This window comes from Punica granatum, unplaced genomic scaffold (genome assembly GCF_007655135.1).
Source record: "Punica granatum isolate Tunisia-2019 unplaced genomic scaffold, ASM765513v2 Contig00405, whole genome shotgun sequence".
Taxonomy (NCBI): Eukaryota; Viridiplantae; Streptophyta; class Magnoliopsida; order Myrtales; family Lythraceae; genus Punica; species Punica granatum.
In genome coordinates, this window is record NW_022204321.1 from 29,698 (window position 1) to 47,144 (window position 17,447).

Here is a 17,447-nt window from a genome sequence, read left to right on the forward strand (position 1 = left end):
CATCAGTTGATGAACCTTCAAATCGAATACTGCAATCATGGCAAGTGTTATATAAAGCTTGTGAATTGTGTTTTCGTTAAATAAATTCATATGATATATCAACCATATCAAACGATGAACAAACTTAAAGAGTTAAAACGAATAGTAATATATACATATATAATTATTTTTATCAAATTCACAAAATTTCGTTACTTATTATTGACATTGTACACTCAAAACTCACGATCATAATTTAATATAATAAAATTATGGAGATGCAAAACACATGTAATGCATGTGGCCATTCAATTAATATATTAAAAAAATCTTTAAAAGTATTATTTTCTTAGGAAAATTAGCATTTACGAATCCTGGCTCTCCTTCACGGACCCTTTCTCCCTCCGGTCTCCTGGCCACACGTCACCGCTCTTCCTCAACCGTCTCTGCCACCACAGTCACCATTCCTTCACCGTCATTGTACTTCGGACTCACCAGAGTTCAAAATATAATTAACACATTAGAAAAAGAAATGATTCACCATTTCTTCGTTTGTTCATTGATTGATTGATTATAGATCCAATCCCAGTCAATTCAAACAAAGCAAACCCTTCAACCAAAAAAAAAACAAAAGAAAAGAAAAAAGACAAACGGACTTTCTTTTTTGAACTCAAATCTTCTAACACCTTCCATTCCAAGCACCTGTCTTTACTTAGATCTCTGCAGATTGGCGACTTTGTCTCACCCCAATTTACATTAATGAACTCTACTCTCTATGTACAGTTCAAATATTTTTTTTTTAAAAAAAACCTCATATCAAATACTTGGAGAAGTCCTCTATTTCTTGGACGTATCGCCTAGTTCGACCATATTTTACAAACTAAATTTAAGTCTAGCATTGCATGTATCGCAGGTCATACTCTAGTTTTATCAAAAAATATATACATACTAGCGTGCAACACCTGTGTGTGATGCCGTCGGTCCGAATTTTTTTCAGTTTTTTAATTTATCATAATAATTTGTGTATAATAAATGACAAATAAAGTATAGGAAAATAAATAATAAAATTACTTATGTATAAAAATTATGAACTCTCCATTGACATTAAATGATTTAGAGTTTTCTAGAGAGTTTTCATTTCACATGGCCTTAAAGCTAAAATTTCACTATTTTTAATTTGATAATCATGATTGCAATATAATAGATCTTGTGTACTCCGCTAATTTTAAGTGGACAAACTTTACATGCAATAAGAATTTGACTTCATTAAAAGTATTTTATGGTCATAATCAAATCCATTGCCAACTGAGATTTTGTTTTGATCAATAGGCTATTGAAACCTTGCATGTAAGTGAAAAAACAAGGAAATTTCTAATGTTATATATAAAAAGAGACAATTTACAATTGTGGATCGGCGTCACTCGAGTCTAGGTTAATTGGACATGTTGGACTTTAGTGTACTCAGTCACGCGCAATAAAAAAAGTAAGTATAATTTATATGTAATTAAATTAAAAATTTTAGAAATAAAGAAATTATAGAAACTAAAAAAATGGAGTAGGTGGGCCCCATGGGTGGGGAACCCACCCTACTTGCCTTATGGGGCCGTGGACCCATGATAATGTATTACTGTAATCTAGATTAATCAGTCTCATTGGATTTTTGAGTATTCGGTGGTGCGCAATAAAAAAATAAGTATATTTATGTAATTAAATTTAAAAATGATGATATTGAGGATAGCGACGATATTCTTGATATAGAATTCTAGAAATAGAAAAGGAAAACTTGTAGAAATTTAAAGGGGCAAAAAGAGAAGTGGGTGGGTCCCTGTTGGTGGGAAACCCACCCTACTCACCTTATGGAGCCGATGGACCCGTAATAATGAATTTTATAACTAGATAAACAGGCCTGTGTACATGCATAGGCTAGAGCTGTGTGATAATTAACAAAATTATTCTTATAAATTCTTTCATTATAACCTGATTTTTGTTTATTCTCCTGCATACCCATAGCATCTTATGGATGCCATCAGTTGAATGATCTTAGTACTCAACCATTGTAAGAATATGTCAATTCTCCCTAATTCAAAAAATCCTCAAATGAATATATTTATTTCATATATCCAACTAAAAATAACAAAATAACAAAATAACAAATATTTCATCGATAACATCATTGTATCTTATCAGATAGTTCATCAATTGTTTGAAAAAAATTTTGGTCGTTATTTGATATAAAATCATTTCCCCATAATCTATATACAATATAATTTATTTACCTCAAGATGATGAATAACCTTATGATTCCATTATATTTTGATTTATGCCGTTAATTAATTAAGAACTTTCCTATCCTGCTCAAATTTCCCTCCATATCAAAGATCGTAGAGCGACAAAATGTTTCTTTCTATAGAACGTGACACTCCATTAAGTCCACTATAATGAAAACCAATTCATTATAAATAATCATAAATATAAGATTGATGACTTTTTCATAAGTTCAAGTCTTTTCAGGTTCAAGTCTTTTATGCACCAATTGTCACGTTTTCGTTAGTGGTGATATAAAAGGTTTTTCAACCAAATACATGCTTCGACTTACGTGGCATATTCTTACGCATTGCTCCGGCTTTTATTATTTTATATGGGCAATTCTTGGGTCCAACGGTTGAATATTCAGTCGTTGCACCTGTTCGAGGAATAATGTTGCGTACAAGTACAAAACATTGTTATCAGAATCAGTCGACTATATGTACAAAACATCAGTCGCATATACAAAACATCAGTCGACTGAGTCATAAAATAATGTTTCGTACTTATACAAAACGTTAGGCCCCGTTTGGATTCAAAAAAATTTGATTTTAACTTTAACTTTAACTTTAACTTAACATACTACACAACAAAAAATACACGTTTCCCAAGTCAAATTTATAATAACATCTCATTTGTCCTTTTCCACAATTAAAATCAAAATTAAAATCAAAATAACTTTAACTCTGAATTCAAACGGATTTAGTCTCCCAGTACGAAAATATTTCGTACAAGTGCGGTGGCCGAACGGAGAATTTGCCTATTTTATATAAATAGATGTTTGCTTTCAAGCATTCATTTCTGGTCCACGTACAAATTATCTCAATAAAAAAAGAAAAACTACCATCTCGCCCCCTTAAACTATGAGGTGATAGGAATTTGTCCCACAAAATTACTTTTTGAGTATATTTATTCCCTAAACTATTTGTGGAGAGCAAATGTACCCCTTTTGTTACTTTTTCATCGAAATCAATAGAAAACATTAAAAATTAATAATAAGAGAAAATTTTGTTTGGCCATGGCCAATTAAACCACCTCCCCAACCACCACTGTCCCACGGTGGCCTCCGACAATTTTGCCTCTGGTGGTTGTGGTTGCGCGAAAGGTCAACGATTGCAGGAGAGAGAACGAAGAGGAATGGTCAACCAAAGAGAGAGAGAGAGGGGTGATTCAATTGCACCACCTGCCAGGCAGCCAACTACTATCATGGGGCCGCCGGCAATTATAATGACAGAGGCAAAGTTTCTCTTTGCCCATAGTACAAGTTTTAGAAGCGTTTTTGACAGTGCAACCAAAGTTTTGGGATGGGATTTTCAGTTTATAAAGTTTAGGGAGTCGAATGAGATTTTGCCCTTTTTTTCCCTCTCTCCTTCACCTTCGTTCCTCAGCTCAGTTAAGCTGATAGCCAGTGTCGCACATTTCCTCGTCTCTCGATCACTCTCGTCACTCTGCCGAGCCTGCGGATATGATGGCGCTGAGGCTGAGAAGATGTGTTTCCTCCTTTCCTTCCGTTGCTTCAGCGGGTCTTCGTGCTTTTAAACGGCTTCTTCTTCTTCTTCTTCTTCAGCAGCCCGTAATCCCCCGTCTCTTCCCTTGCAGACCTAATCTTCCCCTTTCGTCCCCCTGCTGTCGCGATTTCTGCACCAAAACTGCAATTTCTGAGGTGAAGAAGGCTGAGCTGTTCTTGGATGAAGTGAGGTACCGATGCAAGAACGGTGGATTTAGAAACCTCGACGAAGCATTGTCTTGTTTTGAGGTGATGATCAGAATCCGGCCCTTGCCTTCACCCGCTCATTTCACCCTGCTGTTGGGGGTCATTGGCCGGATGGGGCACCACGCTGCCGCCATTGGTTTAATCAAAAAGATGAATGATGCTGGTAATAACTATAACGTTCATAGTTTCAATATTTGGATGAACTGTTTATGCCGTTTGAAAAGGGTGGATCATGGTTTTGCTGTTATGGGCAGTATGCTCAAACTCGGCTTTAAACCAAACGTGGTGACCTTGACCACTCTGGTCAATGGGCTCTGCATTGTGGGAAAGCTTTCCAGAGCCGTGGAGTTAGTTGATGTTATGGAGGACAGAGGGTTCGAGCCCGATGCAGTCACGTATGGAGCGATAATTAAGGGCTTAGTTAGAACAGGCAAGACGTCTCTGGCCCTCGGGTTGCTTGAGAAGTGGGAGGGCAGAAGAAGCTGCGGGGTGAATGTTGTTACATACGGCACTGTACTCAAGGGTCTATGCAAGGAAGGACGGTTGATGGAGGCCTTGAAGCTCTTCCACAGGATGATTGATCAGGGTGTTCAACCCGATGTTGTCACATATACCACCTTGATTCAAGCTAGGTGCTTTGAAAGGCAATGGGAAGAGGTTGAATTGCTCTTAAAAGAAATGACTCAAAGGGGCATCACCCCAAATGTTCGAACCTTTAGCACAATACTAGATGCATTTCGTAAGGATGGGATGCTTTTTGAAGCAGAGTCCACTCTTGATGCTATGATTCGAAGAGGTATTGAGCCGACAGTTGTCGCGTACAGTTCTCTGATTGCTGGATACTCTCTCCAGAATAGAATGGATGATGCTGAGAATATATTTCGTTTGATGGTGGAAAGGGGCTGTTCCCCCGATGTTGTTACTTATAGCACACTGGTAGATGGATATTGCAAGGGGAAAAGAATGGACAAGGCAGTGATTGTGTATCGTGAAATGCTTCACAAGGGTTTGGTTCCAAATGTCGTGACATATAGCACTCTTATTAGTGGCTTCTGTCACATTGATAACTTGCGTGCTGCTGAGGAGCTTTTCAAGGAGATGGAAGATGCTGGTCATCCTCCAAACCTTCAAACGTATGCAATCCTCTTGGATGGATATTGTAAACACGGTGATCTCAATAAGGCAGTGGCGTTGTATCGACAAATGGAAGAGCAAGGGGTCAATCCCAGCATTATAATCTATAATATCCTCATAAACGGCATGTGCAATAATGGGAAACTTGAAGATGCCAAGAGATTCTTTAGAACCTTGCTCGGGAAAGGGTGTCAACCTGACGTCGTGATGTTTAACACTCTCATAAACGGATTATGTAAGGAAGGCCATGTTTACGAGGCCTATAAGTTGCTCCAAGAAATGGGAGAGAGCGGATGTTCTCCGGATTCTGCCACTTATAACATTCTAATTAGGGCTTCTCTTAAGAACAATGAAGAGAGGGCTGCCCTAGAGCTTATCCGGAAAATGCGTGGTAGCGGCTTTGCCGTAGAATCCTCGACAATGGAATTGCTCTTAGATGATAGATTAGATCCGAACATTCTAGAATGCATAAAAAGAGCTTCCATAAAACTCCTTTCTCTACTTTATTGTTTTTTCCGGAAACCAAAGGGATATATTTGACAGTGTTATCGGCTCTTTCTGATTATATCACATGATGTCGTAGCTGATATGGAGTCCCATAAGTAGAATGAACAAATGTACATTTGCATTGCCCCTTAGATATACTGAAATAGATTGGATAACAGATATACTGAAATAGACTGGAAACCTAACATATGCATTTTCCAGTTCTGTTCTCAGACAAATTGGTGGAGATCAATTTCGTGTACAGGTTTTAAATAATTAAAACCGAATTTTTAGTTCAAACAAAGGTGCTGTCAGCATTTGAGTGCCCCCAATGTGGTTACAGGTTTTAATTAATTAACATTGAATTTATGCGAGAATTGTTGAGGATATTTGAGTGCTATCTCAGTACTCTCCAAAAAGTTGAAGTTATTGAAGCCATACTTACCCATACCAGAAGAAGTTCAACTGGAACATTTTTGGAGATATATTGTGCAGACAGCGGTTGAGGTTATTGAAGCCATAAGGATTGGATGATGCCGGTCTTTTGATTAATATGAATATGGGGACTCAACTTCTTCATATTGGTCTTTTTAAACCTTGAAAACCGCTTGAATTTTGTTTTAGTTTGCTCTGGAGGCCTATGATTGAGCTTGAAAATTTCGTTTTTCCACTGCAATATATCCATGCGAATATTAGAAAATTAAGTCAACAGAAATAGAGAGGAGCAGGAAAAGAGCTGAAGAGATGGAATAGAACCGAGAGGCGAGAGAAATGGACTAAGGTAACTCATCAGAACGCCGAAATTTGCAAGATTGGGCTTACAACCTCTGCACTCCATATCAAACATGAGATTTTTCACCTCCTTTTATTTACCAATCGAGCACAAGCCTTACATTAAAAGCACATAAGTTGCTGCGTTGGCGCGAGTCCCTTTCACCTTCATGTCCTCAAGCATGCTCATTGCTTCATCTACACGGCGATTCCGACACAAGAACCCAAGGAGGCTCTTGTAAGTTACAACACTAGGATATACCTTCCTCTCAAGCATTTTGATTGAACACCTCGCACGCGGCCTCCCACTCACCTTTCCTGAAACAACCTTTAAATGATAATGTTATAGGACACCGAGTTCAAGCGAAAACCCATTTTCTGGGAAGAACCCAACAATGCAACCGCGTCAACCAACCTATCGTTATCTGTTAATTCTCTCAAACTCTCACTCTCTTAGTGTTTCTCTCAATCACTCACACACGTCTGCAGCACAAAGAATCTGCAGAATTTGCAGTTCAAAAAACTGAATAGAGGGAGAGGAGAAAGAAATTAGTTCATTCATACCTCTGTAGAACAAAGTCTATGGAGTACAAGAACAAAATGACTCAAACTCACTAACAAATTGAACAAGCGTGCAAATATATATGCAGAAGACTACCTCTGCACAACTGCCCCATATCCTTTGAAATAAGCTAACAAAGTAACTGTAAAGATAACTGCACCCTAAGGACTAAATTGCAAATTAACACAACATAACAGACTAAATGACACAAATAACAACGGCTCTGAGACAATATCCAACATTATCGACAAGAACATTGAAAGTGAGTTCCTTTGATTTGATAGATAGATCTTGCCCTTGAGCAAATCATCATCATCCAACACGCTTACCAATTTACTTCTGACAAGAAAAAAGAATGCTGGTTGAGAAATGTAATCCACTCTTCTACTCTCATCACATCTTCCTCAGTACAATATAATAATATAATCCACTCTTCTATGACATATATATCCGTATATATATAGAGAGAGAGAGAGAGAAATAAAAACATAAAAGTTGCATCACTTCCTTAATTTGTATGTTTCAGACATATCTCCTACTACAGGAAGACAAAATACTGCAGCTCCTGCACTATTAGTTCCTGTAAAACAGAAGGAAAAGGTTAAAACAAAGCTGTCTCCTAACTCGTGCCCACTTAACCCATTCCAAGCCTTAATAATAACAGATATAAAGGAGGAGAGAAGAGAGCAGGGTTTTCCCCGCCGGGGGGGGGGGGGGGGGGGGGGGGGGGGGGAGGGGGGGGCGGTCGGTTTGGGTGGGGGCAGCGCTGAGGCTGAGAATGTTCCTCCCTTAATTAATATTCTTCGACAACACTCCCTGCGAAACCCATGACAGTATGAAATTTCCGTTTTTTCAGGAAAACAGAGTAATGGAAGATTGTCTTTTGCGAAAGGAGTAACTACTTCCTTTTCGTGTACTACTGCAGTGTTTTTTCCTCCCAATTCTACTTCTAACGGTGATGCTCTCTAGGAGGAGTAGACAACCCTTGAGAAGAGTTGATTCATAGCAAGTCAGAGGCCCCATCACTGAAACTTATATGATGTATCTTTCTACCGTAAGGAGTGTGCGCTTTTTCTGGCGTCTTTCCATTCTATCCTCGCACTGAAAATGAAACACAAAGGCAGAAGTAGAAGTAGAGGTTGAGGCTGGAAAATGGGCCATGAACACAGAGGCAGAGAAAATAAAAACCGTTGATATTAAATCTTGGCCAAGGGGAAATCTGAGTGGAGTTGGTGCTCGTCCTCTCCATCGCTGAACAACATAGAAGGGAACGCGCCAAGCTTGCGTTGACTTTCCTAGACCAGAGTCCTCTTATATAGGCAGAATGCACATTCATGTCCTTCACCGAGTCCAATCTTCCAGTCTCCTTGATCACATCTTCCTTCTCGTACGGATTCCTCGATGGATAAGTGATATTAAATCTTGGCCCGAAAAATGATGGAAAAAGTGGTCGATGGTGCACTTTGCTTCTTTCTAAATAGATCAAGAGGCAGAGTACACCTTTTTAAAGGTTAGGAAGCACTTTGCCGTTAGGTCCAAAGGTCGGAGTGCAAACTGCATTTTACTCTATTTATAATTTCAAAATATGTATTGATACTTCAACAAGTGTAATCTAGAGATAGAGACTATCAAGGACAAAAAAAGAATCTAATAGCTTGAATAATTCATTCGTTTTTCCTATGCAGTTTCTTAACACCTAAAAGCTTGCGTCCCGCCACGCTCTTAATTAAGGAATTTTTGTTTGCTTAAATCTCTATTGTGTTGTCCAAAATATTATATTCTCTCTACCAGTTCATGCTTCACGAGCAGAAACAAATGTTTGAATCAGGTCCACTCATTTGTTTTGTGGTCAAAATAATAAGTAAAAAAGTGTATAACATTAACATGGGACCTATACTAAAATTGATATCGTTATGATCATTATACGATAAATTCTTTTGCTTTAGACATTGGTTAGAATGTTACTTGCTCAAACTAATATGTTCAGTACAAAAGGGATATGCCGATATGTTCGTGCGAGCCAATTGTTAAAATTTAAAATACATAATTGTAAATAAAGTTGAAAATAAAAAATAAGTGATTGTAAATTATGAATATAAAAATAAAAGCAAAATATAGTTACTGCAAAGTAAAGTTACTTTTTTACACAATAAAATATACATATAAAATAAAAATAATCTAAAATGAAGTTTTTTTTTGTAAAACAAAATAAATATCTAAGGTTAAAAAATTCTAAGATAACGGTATTTTACAAGATAATAATATAATATAAATAAGAATTTTATTTTTAAAATTATAAAATAAAATATAAAAATTATAAAAAATAAAATAAGCACTTTAAAATAATTGTAAAATATTTTTTAAAATAATTGTAGAATAATTAAAATAAATAATTGTAAAATAGTAAAAATAAATTATTCTGAAAATACCTTTAGAAAAAAAATGATCGAGGTCGATGCTTTGGATCGGGTTTTAGAAAAGACAAAGTATTATTAAAATGATTAATATGAAATTAAAGTATCTTTTGAATTTAAAAAATCTAAAAAAAGAAGAAGTTATAGTTCTGGTGTTGCACGATTTGATTTTTAGGCCTCCGCTCCGACTTAGAATTTTGTTAGTCCGTATTACTTGGGTTCCAGTTGGATTGGAGTCGCCACTATACTGTTTACTTGGCCGAGGAGCTACCGAGATTACCTAAGGGGTCAAGATACTAACCACCTAAGGATTTGAATTTTCAGTTGGTCTTCGATCCAAAGAACTAAGTAAGGGGGCTTTGTTACAAGATTAGAAGTCCGCAAGCTAATAACTTGTCCTTTTGGTACTCTTTTGGGCTCCTATCAGTTTCTAACACTTTTTCTTTCAAAGTCTAATTGTTTAACCTAGGGTATAGGCCTTATTCGCAGGTATACAAAGAATGAAATTTCCAAATTATAGACTCCGCATGCATTCGCGTACTTATGTACAAATTATATATGCCAACTCTTAAATTGAGCCACACATTCGGACAGAAAAATAAGAATTGGCCCTACTTTTAAGCCAAGATATAAATGGGTCGTACATTCATGCTAAGACATACATGGGCCATACATTCCGGCCAATTCATTCACATTGGGCCAAACGGGTCAAAAAGTGGGTTTAAGACCCGAAGAGAGGAAAAGAGGCCTATGAACTCCTAACCTAGAAAAATTCTAAGTCTATTTTCCTATATCTATACATTTTATTCCCAATTTGTCCCATTTTATTCCGATTTTATTATCACGACTATATTTATATGACTTAGCCAATTAAGCCTTAAGAATCTACAAAAATGGTCCTAATTCCCTCAAGGTCAGTATGACCTTCAATTTGGATCATAAGACTTAATTAGTGGGTTCATTACCCTTAATCCCCTTGATTCATGTCAATTTACATGATTAACCACTTTTAAACAATTTACACACTAATTTGGATTTTTTTATTCAATTAATTCTAAAGCTAAGTCAAATGATGGACTATCATTGGTTTAAGGGACTTCGGATCCTGATGACCCACCCTTAAGGTCACAAAGACCTTCTTAAGGACCTAGGATACTCTAATTAGTATCTAACTACCCTTAGTCCCCATGTGATTAAGTCAATTTTACATGATTATTACAAATTAATACATTTTTTTTGTGAAAGAAGCAAATGCATTAAGGATTAATCATCCGCGCACAAAGCGCTTACAGATCTTTGGGTCGTAAGCCCCATAAAGTCCTCGAGTAAGAGCTTCTTAATAGAAGATGGGGGGTAGGATAGAATAACAAGGCTCTGCGGTAATCCGACTCCTAAATTAGCAAGGTGATCTGCACACTTGTTGGCCTCCTTGTAGGTGTGTCTCGGGATGACGGTATCAAAGTGATGGCATAGAGTCCTGCAGTCATCAATCAAATTTGTTAGAGCCTTGTTGGAAGAGTTCCCCCATACCTAGCTTAGAACTAGCTTAGCATCCAATTCAACAATCAAGCGTTGAACTCCACATTATTGAGCAACTATCAGCCCTTGTCGAAGGGCTTTGAGTTCAGCAATTGGACTTGTAGTACTTCCAAGATTCATCCAAAAACCCCTAACCCATCTTCCTAAAGAGTCTCGAATGAGGCCCCCTACTCCAGCTGAGCTTGGGTTACCTTTGGAGCATCCATCTGAGTTAAGTTTATGAAAACCATGAGGTGGTGGCTCCCAGCGGACTTGAATGCTCGAGCTAGAAGTTGTTGAAGTGGGTTGGGATGCATAGAACTATATAGAAAACTGGATGGTGTGATCGATCAGGTTGCCATGGAGAGGTTTTGAAGAGAAGACAAGCAAGTTTTTGTTTTTCCAGAGATTCCAAATAGCAAAAGCAAAAAGAACACCCCAGGGTATATGGAGATGTGAAGGTTGGGAAGAAGAGAGATTGTATCGGATCCAATCCTTGACAGGAGCTAAGAAGGTGCCCAACCTTGATTGCGGAATCTTGAAGTGATGCCAAAAGGATTGTGCTATAAGGCAGCCCCAAAGAATATGTTCGATGGTTTCCAATTCAGAGGGGCATCTAGGACAATAGGGGCATCTAGGACAATAGGGTGGTATAGGCAGACCGCGGTGGGTGAGGAGAAGTGCTGTGGGGAGCCTATCCCTAATGGACAGCCAAATAAAGTAGTGGATTCGAGGGAGAGTGGGATATTTCCACAACCAATCTCACTTGTCCTTGGCATTGTCTTGGTGATCGAGTTGAAGGAGGTAGGCTGACTTATTGGTGAACTTCCCATCTGGAGAGAGACCCCAAATGATAGAGTCTGGTGTGTCATGCTTAGGCCGATTGGGAGCCCTTCAATGGAGTCCTGGATAGCTTTGGGTAGATCAAAGGGGAGGGAGGAGAATTTCCAATTTCTGTGATGTGAGAGGACGGAGCTAACCAGCTGATGCTTGTCTTGTGTAGGTAATGGTCCATGTATCAGGCTCCTGAGTGGTGAGGTACTGACCCAGCGGTCGGTCCAAAAGTGAGCTGATACTCCATCGCCAATCAGCCATTTGGCTCATTTGTCCCACAGATCCATACCGATAGCAATTGCCTTCCAATTGCTGGACCCTTGGCGAAGTCGAGCTGGGGAGCTTGATACGAATTGGTGGCGGAAGAGGCAAGCCCATGGGTATTGGGAGGATGATGCTCTGAAGACTAGGTTACCAAGGAGGGCTTTGTTGCGTTTGTCCATGTTGGGGATGCCAAGACCTCCCACTGCTTTTGGTTGAGTGACAATCTCGCAGGATACAAGGTGGAGTTTCTTTTTATCAGAGGTAGAACCCCATGGAAAATCTCGGTTGAGCTTATCCGGAATGGACATAGTAGCCTTTGGAAGCCGGGAATATTGCATGAAGTAAGAAGGGATGGTTGCACAGGTTGAGTTTATGAGCACGGCTCGACCTGCCATGGACAACATGTTGGACTTCCATCCTGCGAGCTTGGCCTGGATCTTTTCGACAATGAAGGAAAAATCTCTTTCCTTATAAGGGGAAAGGCTAATGGGGAACCCAAGATTCTTCCCAAGGTCTTCAGTTTCTTGGATGTTGAAAGCTAAGCAGGTCTCTTCTCGATGAGTCCGACATGTGTTCTTAGAGAAGAGAAGTTTGGATTCCTCCAGATTAATCTTCATACCAGACTCTTTACAGAAGGCTTCGAGGACAGATTTGATAGAGCTGGTTGTGCTAGGGGTGGTGGTGCCCATTAGGAGGATATCATTAGCAAATAAGAGGTGTGTCAGAGAGAGTACACCACGAGCTGGCCTTACTCCATTCCAAGATCTTGTGTGTACTTTATTTTCAATGAGATTGACTAGATATTCCATACACAGGATAAATAGGTATGGGGAGATGGGATCTCCTTGTTAGATTCCACGGGAGGGTATAAAGGTATCAAGGCAGCCTCTATTGAGAAGAATGGAAGTTGATGTGGAGGTCACACATGCCATTATCTAGTCAATCCATTCATTCGAAAAACAGAAGTGTTGGAGGACTTTGCGAATGAAGCACTATTCAAGGCGGTCGAAGGCTTTTTCTAGATCAAGTTTTAGGACAAAACTCCCCCGTATCCCTTTACATTTTCTGAAAGAATGCATGACCTCGCGAAGGAGGATAACATTATCTGCAGATCTTCTACCAGATAAGAAGCTACACTGGAAGGGCGAGATGAGGTCGTTGAGGTGGGGTCACATCCTCCTCACAAGGATTTTGGAGATGATTTTGTAGATAGTGTTGCAAAGACTAATAGGTCAGTATTGTGAGATGGTTTCTGGCGAGCTGCGTTTTGGGATGAGCGAGATTAGAGTGTGATTAATACCTTCGGGAAGCACAACAGTATTGAAGAACTGGAGGACAACATGCTGGACTGAGGGCCCAACAATGTCCTAACATCTCTGGTAGAAGCAGGCATGGAGGCCATCTGACCCTGGGGCTTTGTAGGGTTTGATGGTAAATAGGGCATCTGTAACTTCTTCACTCAGTACAGGACGTAGAAGAGAGGCAGCCTTAGAGGGATCTAAGGTTTTTATCCAGCCTGGGAAGTCAGGCACAATGAGTGGGCTCGAGATTTTGTCGGAGCTGAACAGTTGCTGGAAGTGGGATTGGATTAGGACTGTGAGGGAGAGGTTATCAGTGGTCCATTCACCAACCGAGTTTCGAAGGGCAGAGATCCTATTTCGACGATGGTGGACTATTGTGGATACACGAAAGAATCTGGTATTCTGATCACCTTTGATAATCTAGTTAGTCCTCGCTTTGAGTGCCCATAGCTCTTCCTCCTGCATTAGAATGGTAGAGTATTCTTGTCGGAGCTTTTTCTCGAGCTCGACTAAGAATTGATTGGGGCGATTGGCTAGTGCGCGTTGTATGCCAGCCAGGCGTGCTATGCAGGTGCGTTTCCGATGGAAGACATTACCAAAGATCTCCTTGTTCCAGCACTGGATGTTGGGTTCAATGAACGTGATGGCCTAGTTGTGGTCGAAGTTAGCTTGTTCCCACGATTGGAGCACTAGCTTCTTGAATCCGATGTGGGAGAGCCATTTGGATTCAAAACGGAAGGGGCGATTAGGGGTAGTCTCCATAGCAGGATTTAGCTTTAGTAATAGAGGGCAGTGGTCTGAGTGTATATGGGGTAAATGATGAACTGAGGCTTCCGGGAAGAGAAGGTGCCAGGTGGGGTTTGCAACCGCTCGATTAAGTCTTTCCATGATAAGGCTTAAGGAGGAGTGCAAGTTTGTCCAAGTGTGTCTTGGTCCCGTATAGCCAAGATCAGTAAGGGAGCAGGTGTCCAACATGGTATTGAAGGTCGACATCCTATTTACATTAACAGCTCGGCCACCTATCTTATCAATACTACTGGCGACTTCATTGAAATCCCCAACAGCTACCCAAGGCATATTCATGGATTGAGAGACTTTACAAAGATTTTCCCATAGGATTTCTCGTTCCCGTGGGCGAGGGCTGGCGTAGATAGTAAAAAGTAACCAAGGAGAAGAGATAGGATGGCTCACCTGGGCAATTGCGTGGACCTCCTGTTCAGTAGAGCCCGTGATGTCAAGTTGAACTCGATTGGTATGCCACATGAGCTAGATTCCTCCGAAGAGCTCTCGAGTTTCTGTGCAGAAAAAACCATCAAATTGGAACGTACTGGCAGCCTGAGTAGCTCGATCACCAGACAGCAGAGTCTCGGTGAGGATAACGATATCTGGATTGTGCGTGTTCACGAGGTCTTTCAGAGAACGTCTGAAGTTGGCATTACCAGCTTCCCTGCAGTTCCACACTAGCATGGTCATATGGAATTGACTTGGATTAGTCATGTTCGTAGATTGATTATTGTTTGTATCCATTGGTGTGTAGGGAAAACGGTGCCTTATGCCAGTTACTGGGGTCACTTGAAGAGAGGTTTCCACCTCCTCTTGTTGCATCAGGCAAGTTGTCGCAGAGATTCACAATTCCCGAACATGGAAGCTCGGGAGAATCATCATGATGTTCACCTCTGTACTGGCGGTTGCCGTCGTGACTGGAACATTTATCATCCTCCTGATGGTTGGGGTTGATGGTGTTTGGTGGACCTGCCTAGTGGACTGCTGCAAGAGGGTCGAGTTCCTTCGTTGGTGAGGACAGTGAAGATCCGATATTATTTTCGACTGAAGGGTTGATCTCCAGAGCCTCGGGGCATTGTAATGAAGGAAGCAGTGTGCAGGGGTTGTTACTTGAAGCATGTATTCCACGGTGCGAGATGGGTGATCTGCTCCTACATCTCGTGGCCTTATCCAACGAATCCCCATCCAGGCATCGTTCTGAGGGAGCCCCTGCGGTCTTTTTCCCCTGTTTACCTGTCCCGGGATAAAGGCGATCATGTCTTCTTCTACTCTCAGTTGGAAGCCTGGGGCAATCATCCACCATTCCTATGTGGGATTCTGGAGTAGTCGACTCCAATAGCTTCGAGGTAAGTTCATTTCTCTATCTAATGCCTCGATCCTGGTAGAATGTCCTCTTTGTGCTGGTGAAAAGTTCCTCCTGCTTGTCGAGGAGGTGTTCCTCCTGCTTACTCGAGGGGTGGTAAACCTTTTGTCCGGCATGTTGAGGGAGGTTTGCCTCCAACAGATTTTGAACGTCGGTGTGAGGAATGGGGAGCTGCGAACGGACAGATGTAGATTGGGGGAGGGATTGGACCAGAACCTTGACGTACCCCTCATCCGTACATTGCATGGGGGTGAAGGAGCTATTGGGAATATTCTCGATAGGCGGGACAGGTGCTACAGGATGGGTGTGTGTCCTCGCTTGCAGACAGAATGGGGATTCCATTTTTTGTACATTGGACCTCTCCTTGTGTGACAGGTGTGGTGAATAGTACTACATTTTTGTCCTTACCCCTATTGTGGCCGTTGCTGGCATGCTGACGAGGCAGTCGGTGCTGGTTGTGCCTAGAGCTCCCTACCGTTGCCGGCCTGCTGACAGAGTGAGGTAGCATTCCGACCATCGTCATCATCATTCCCTTACCTGGGGCTGCTGTTGTGGTAGTTGGATTGTCTGGGAAGGTAGGATCATTGGTTATGACAGGGTTGCGAGAGGGGGTAGCCGCGACTGGACTATGGGAGGTAGGGGCCAGAGACGGTTGGGTGCGAGAGTTTCGACTAATAGTGTTTGGGGTTCTTTTCCTTCTGTTTTGGACCATGAGCCAGGGACCATAGGCTGGGTCTTCAGTTGAAATGGGCAGAGCATCTACTTGTGCAGTCGGCAGGGGTGAGGAAGGGGGGGTTGGTACTAGATCAGGGCAGGTTGAGAAAGTGTGGCCGACGATGCCACAGTTGAAGCAGAGCTGGTCTATACCTTCATATTGCAAAGGCTGCTCAAAGTCACCGATCCAAAGAGTGGTTGGGAGTGGCCGCATAAGGTCGACTTGAACACATAACCTGGCATATTTACCTCTCACTTTGAGGTAAGTGCGGCTGTCAATGCGAAGTAGAGGGCCAATGCGATTCCCTATCTTACTGAGTAGTTTTTCAGTGTAAAATTCAATGGGAAGCTCAAGGAGACGGACCCATATGGCTACTGCAGAGAAGGTGGCTTTCGAGGGCCGAAAACATGGCTCCCAAAGACGCGTAGTGAGGAACTGTCGGCCAGAGGGGTACCACAATGACTTGAGCCTCTGGGTAAAGTAATGTAGCTCGAAGAATTTGCCAAATAGTTTGATGATGAGAGAAGATCTCCAGGGTTGTCTCAAACTTCTCTTTTCATCACGAGTCAGAAGGATATGGAGTTGGCCTTCATTGGAGGAGTCCATGTCCTCTACATCATCATTGGAGTCATCATCTTGGAGGCCTCGCTCGAGGCAGAAAACGCTTTCATAGGCACCGGAAATGTGACCGACCAGCTTTGAGAGGTACGTCTGGGAGTTGGCGTCTTGGGGTGCTTTGGGAATATCGGGTGCATCAGGGGGGTAGGGGGGGACATGGTTGAAACCATGGCCGGAGAAGGAAGGTTTAGGTACTGTATTCTTAGGTTGAACAAGAGGATGAGCTACAAATTAATACATCAATTACATGGTTTGGCCGATTTTGACTCGATTATTTACAGACACGTTCTGCCATACTCATATATACCCACAAAAAATGATTATTCACACTAATCAAGCCTAAAGTCGTTCAATTAGATTCAATTAGATTTCAATTCCTAAGGCTGAATACTAATAAGGTCAATTTTACCCTAATTAGTCTAATTCATCCTAATTAGACTGTAATTGAGCAAAATTGAACGATTGGACACTAAACGACTCGGCCATATTACCATCAACATCACTGAGGGCTCCGTGCATCTATTGAAGTAAAAGTCAAAGCATTTGGCCACAATTAGGCCTTATTACACAAGGATATTGACAAATTGACACAATTAGTCCATAATTAAGCCTAATTGACCTCTAAATCATCCAATTGACTCTCGGGGCAACTAAGCAAAAAATTTCCAGCATGCTTAAAAGATCAAT

The 17,447-nt window shown here is 40.9% G+C and overlaps 2 protein-coding genes across 3 annotated transcripts; one reads left to right on the forward strand and one right to left on the reverse strand.

Moving 5' to 3' along the window:
- The first annotated feature begins 3,597 nt into the window (after window positions 1–3,597).
- Window positions 3,598–5,864, forward strand: LOC116190242 (pentatricopeptide repeat-containing protein At3g22470, mitochondrial-like). 2 transcript variants are annotated; one of them, XM_031519905.1, is made up of 2 exons: window positions 3,598–3,773; window positions 3,883–5,864. In XM_031519905.1, exon 2 carries the CDS (start codon window positions 4,043–4,045, stop codon window positions 5,669–5,671), a length of 1,629 nt encoding a protein of 542 aa, XP_031375765.1. In that variant the 5' UTR covers window positions 3,598–3,773; window positions 3,883–4,042; the 3' UTR covers window positions 5,672–5,864. The 2 variants fall into 2 exon arrangements, with proteins under 2 accessions (XP_031375765.1, XP_031375764.1); XM_031519904.1 differs by having other exon boundaries at window positions 3,666–3,806.
- An 8,065-nt stretch (window positions 5,865–13,929) lies between these two features.
- LOC116190250 lies at window positions 13,930–14,748 on the reverse strand. The gene is made up of 2 exons (XM_031519917.1): window positions 14,610–14,748; window positions 13,930–14,345 (listed from the first exon to the last, which is right to left on the reverse strand). Exons 1-2 carry the CDS (start codon window positions 14,746–14,748, stop codon window positions 13,930–13,932), a joined length of 555 nt encoding a protein of 184 aa, XP_031375777.1.
- Window positions 14,749–17,447: the final 2,699 nt, after the last annotated feature.

Excerpts from the sequence above, each read along its gene's own strand:
- LOC116190242 (XM_031519904.1), top strand. The coding sequence starts at position 3,772 with ATGTGTTTCCTCCTTTCCTTCCGTTGCTTCAGCGG. Across the intron at positions 3,807-3,882 it reads TCCTTCCGTTGCTTCAGCGG|ACCTAATCTTCCCCTTTCGT; the intron begins GTCTTCGTGCTT and ends CTTCCCTTGCAG.
- LOC116190250 (XM_031519917.1), bottom strand. The coding sequence starts at position 14,748 with ATGCTAGTGTGGAACTGCAGGGAAGCTGGTAATGCCAACTTCAGACGT. Across the intron at positions 14,346-14,609 it reads TCGAGCTACTCAGGCTGCCA|CTGTTGGGGATTTCAATGAA; the intron begins GTACGTTCCAAT and ends TGCCTTGGGTAG.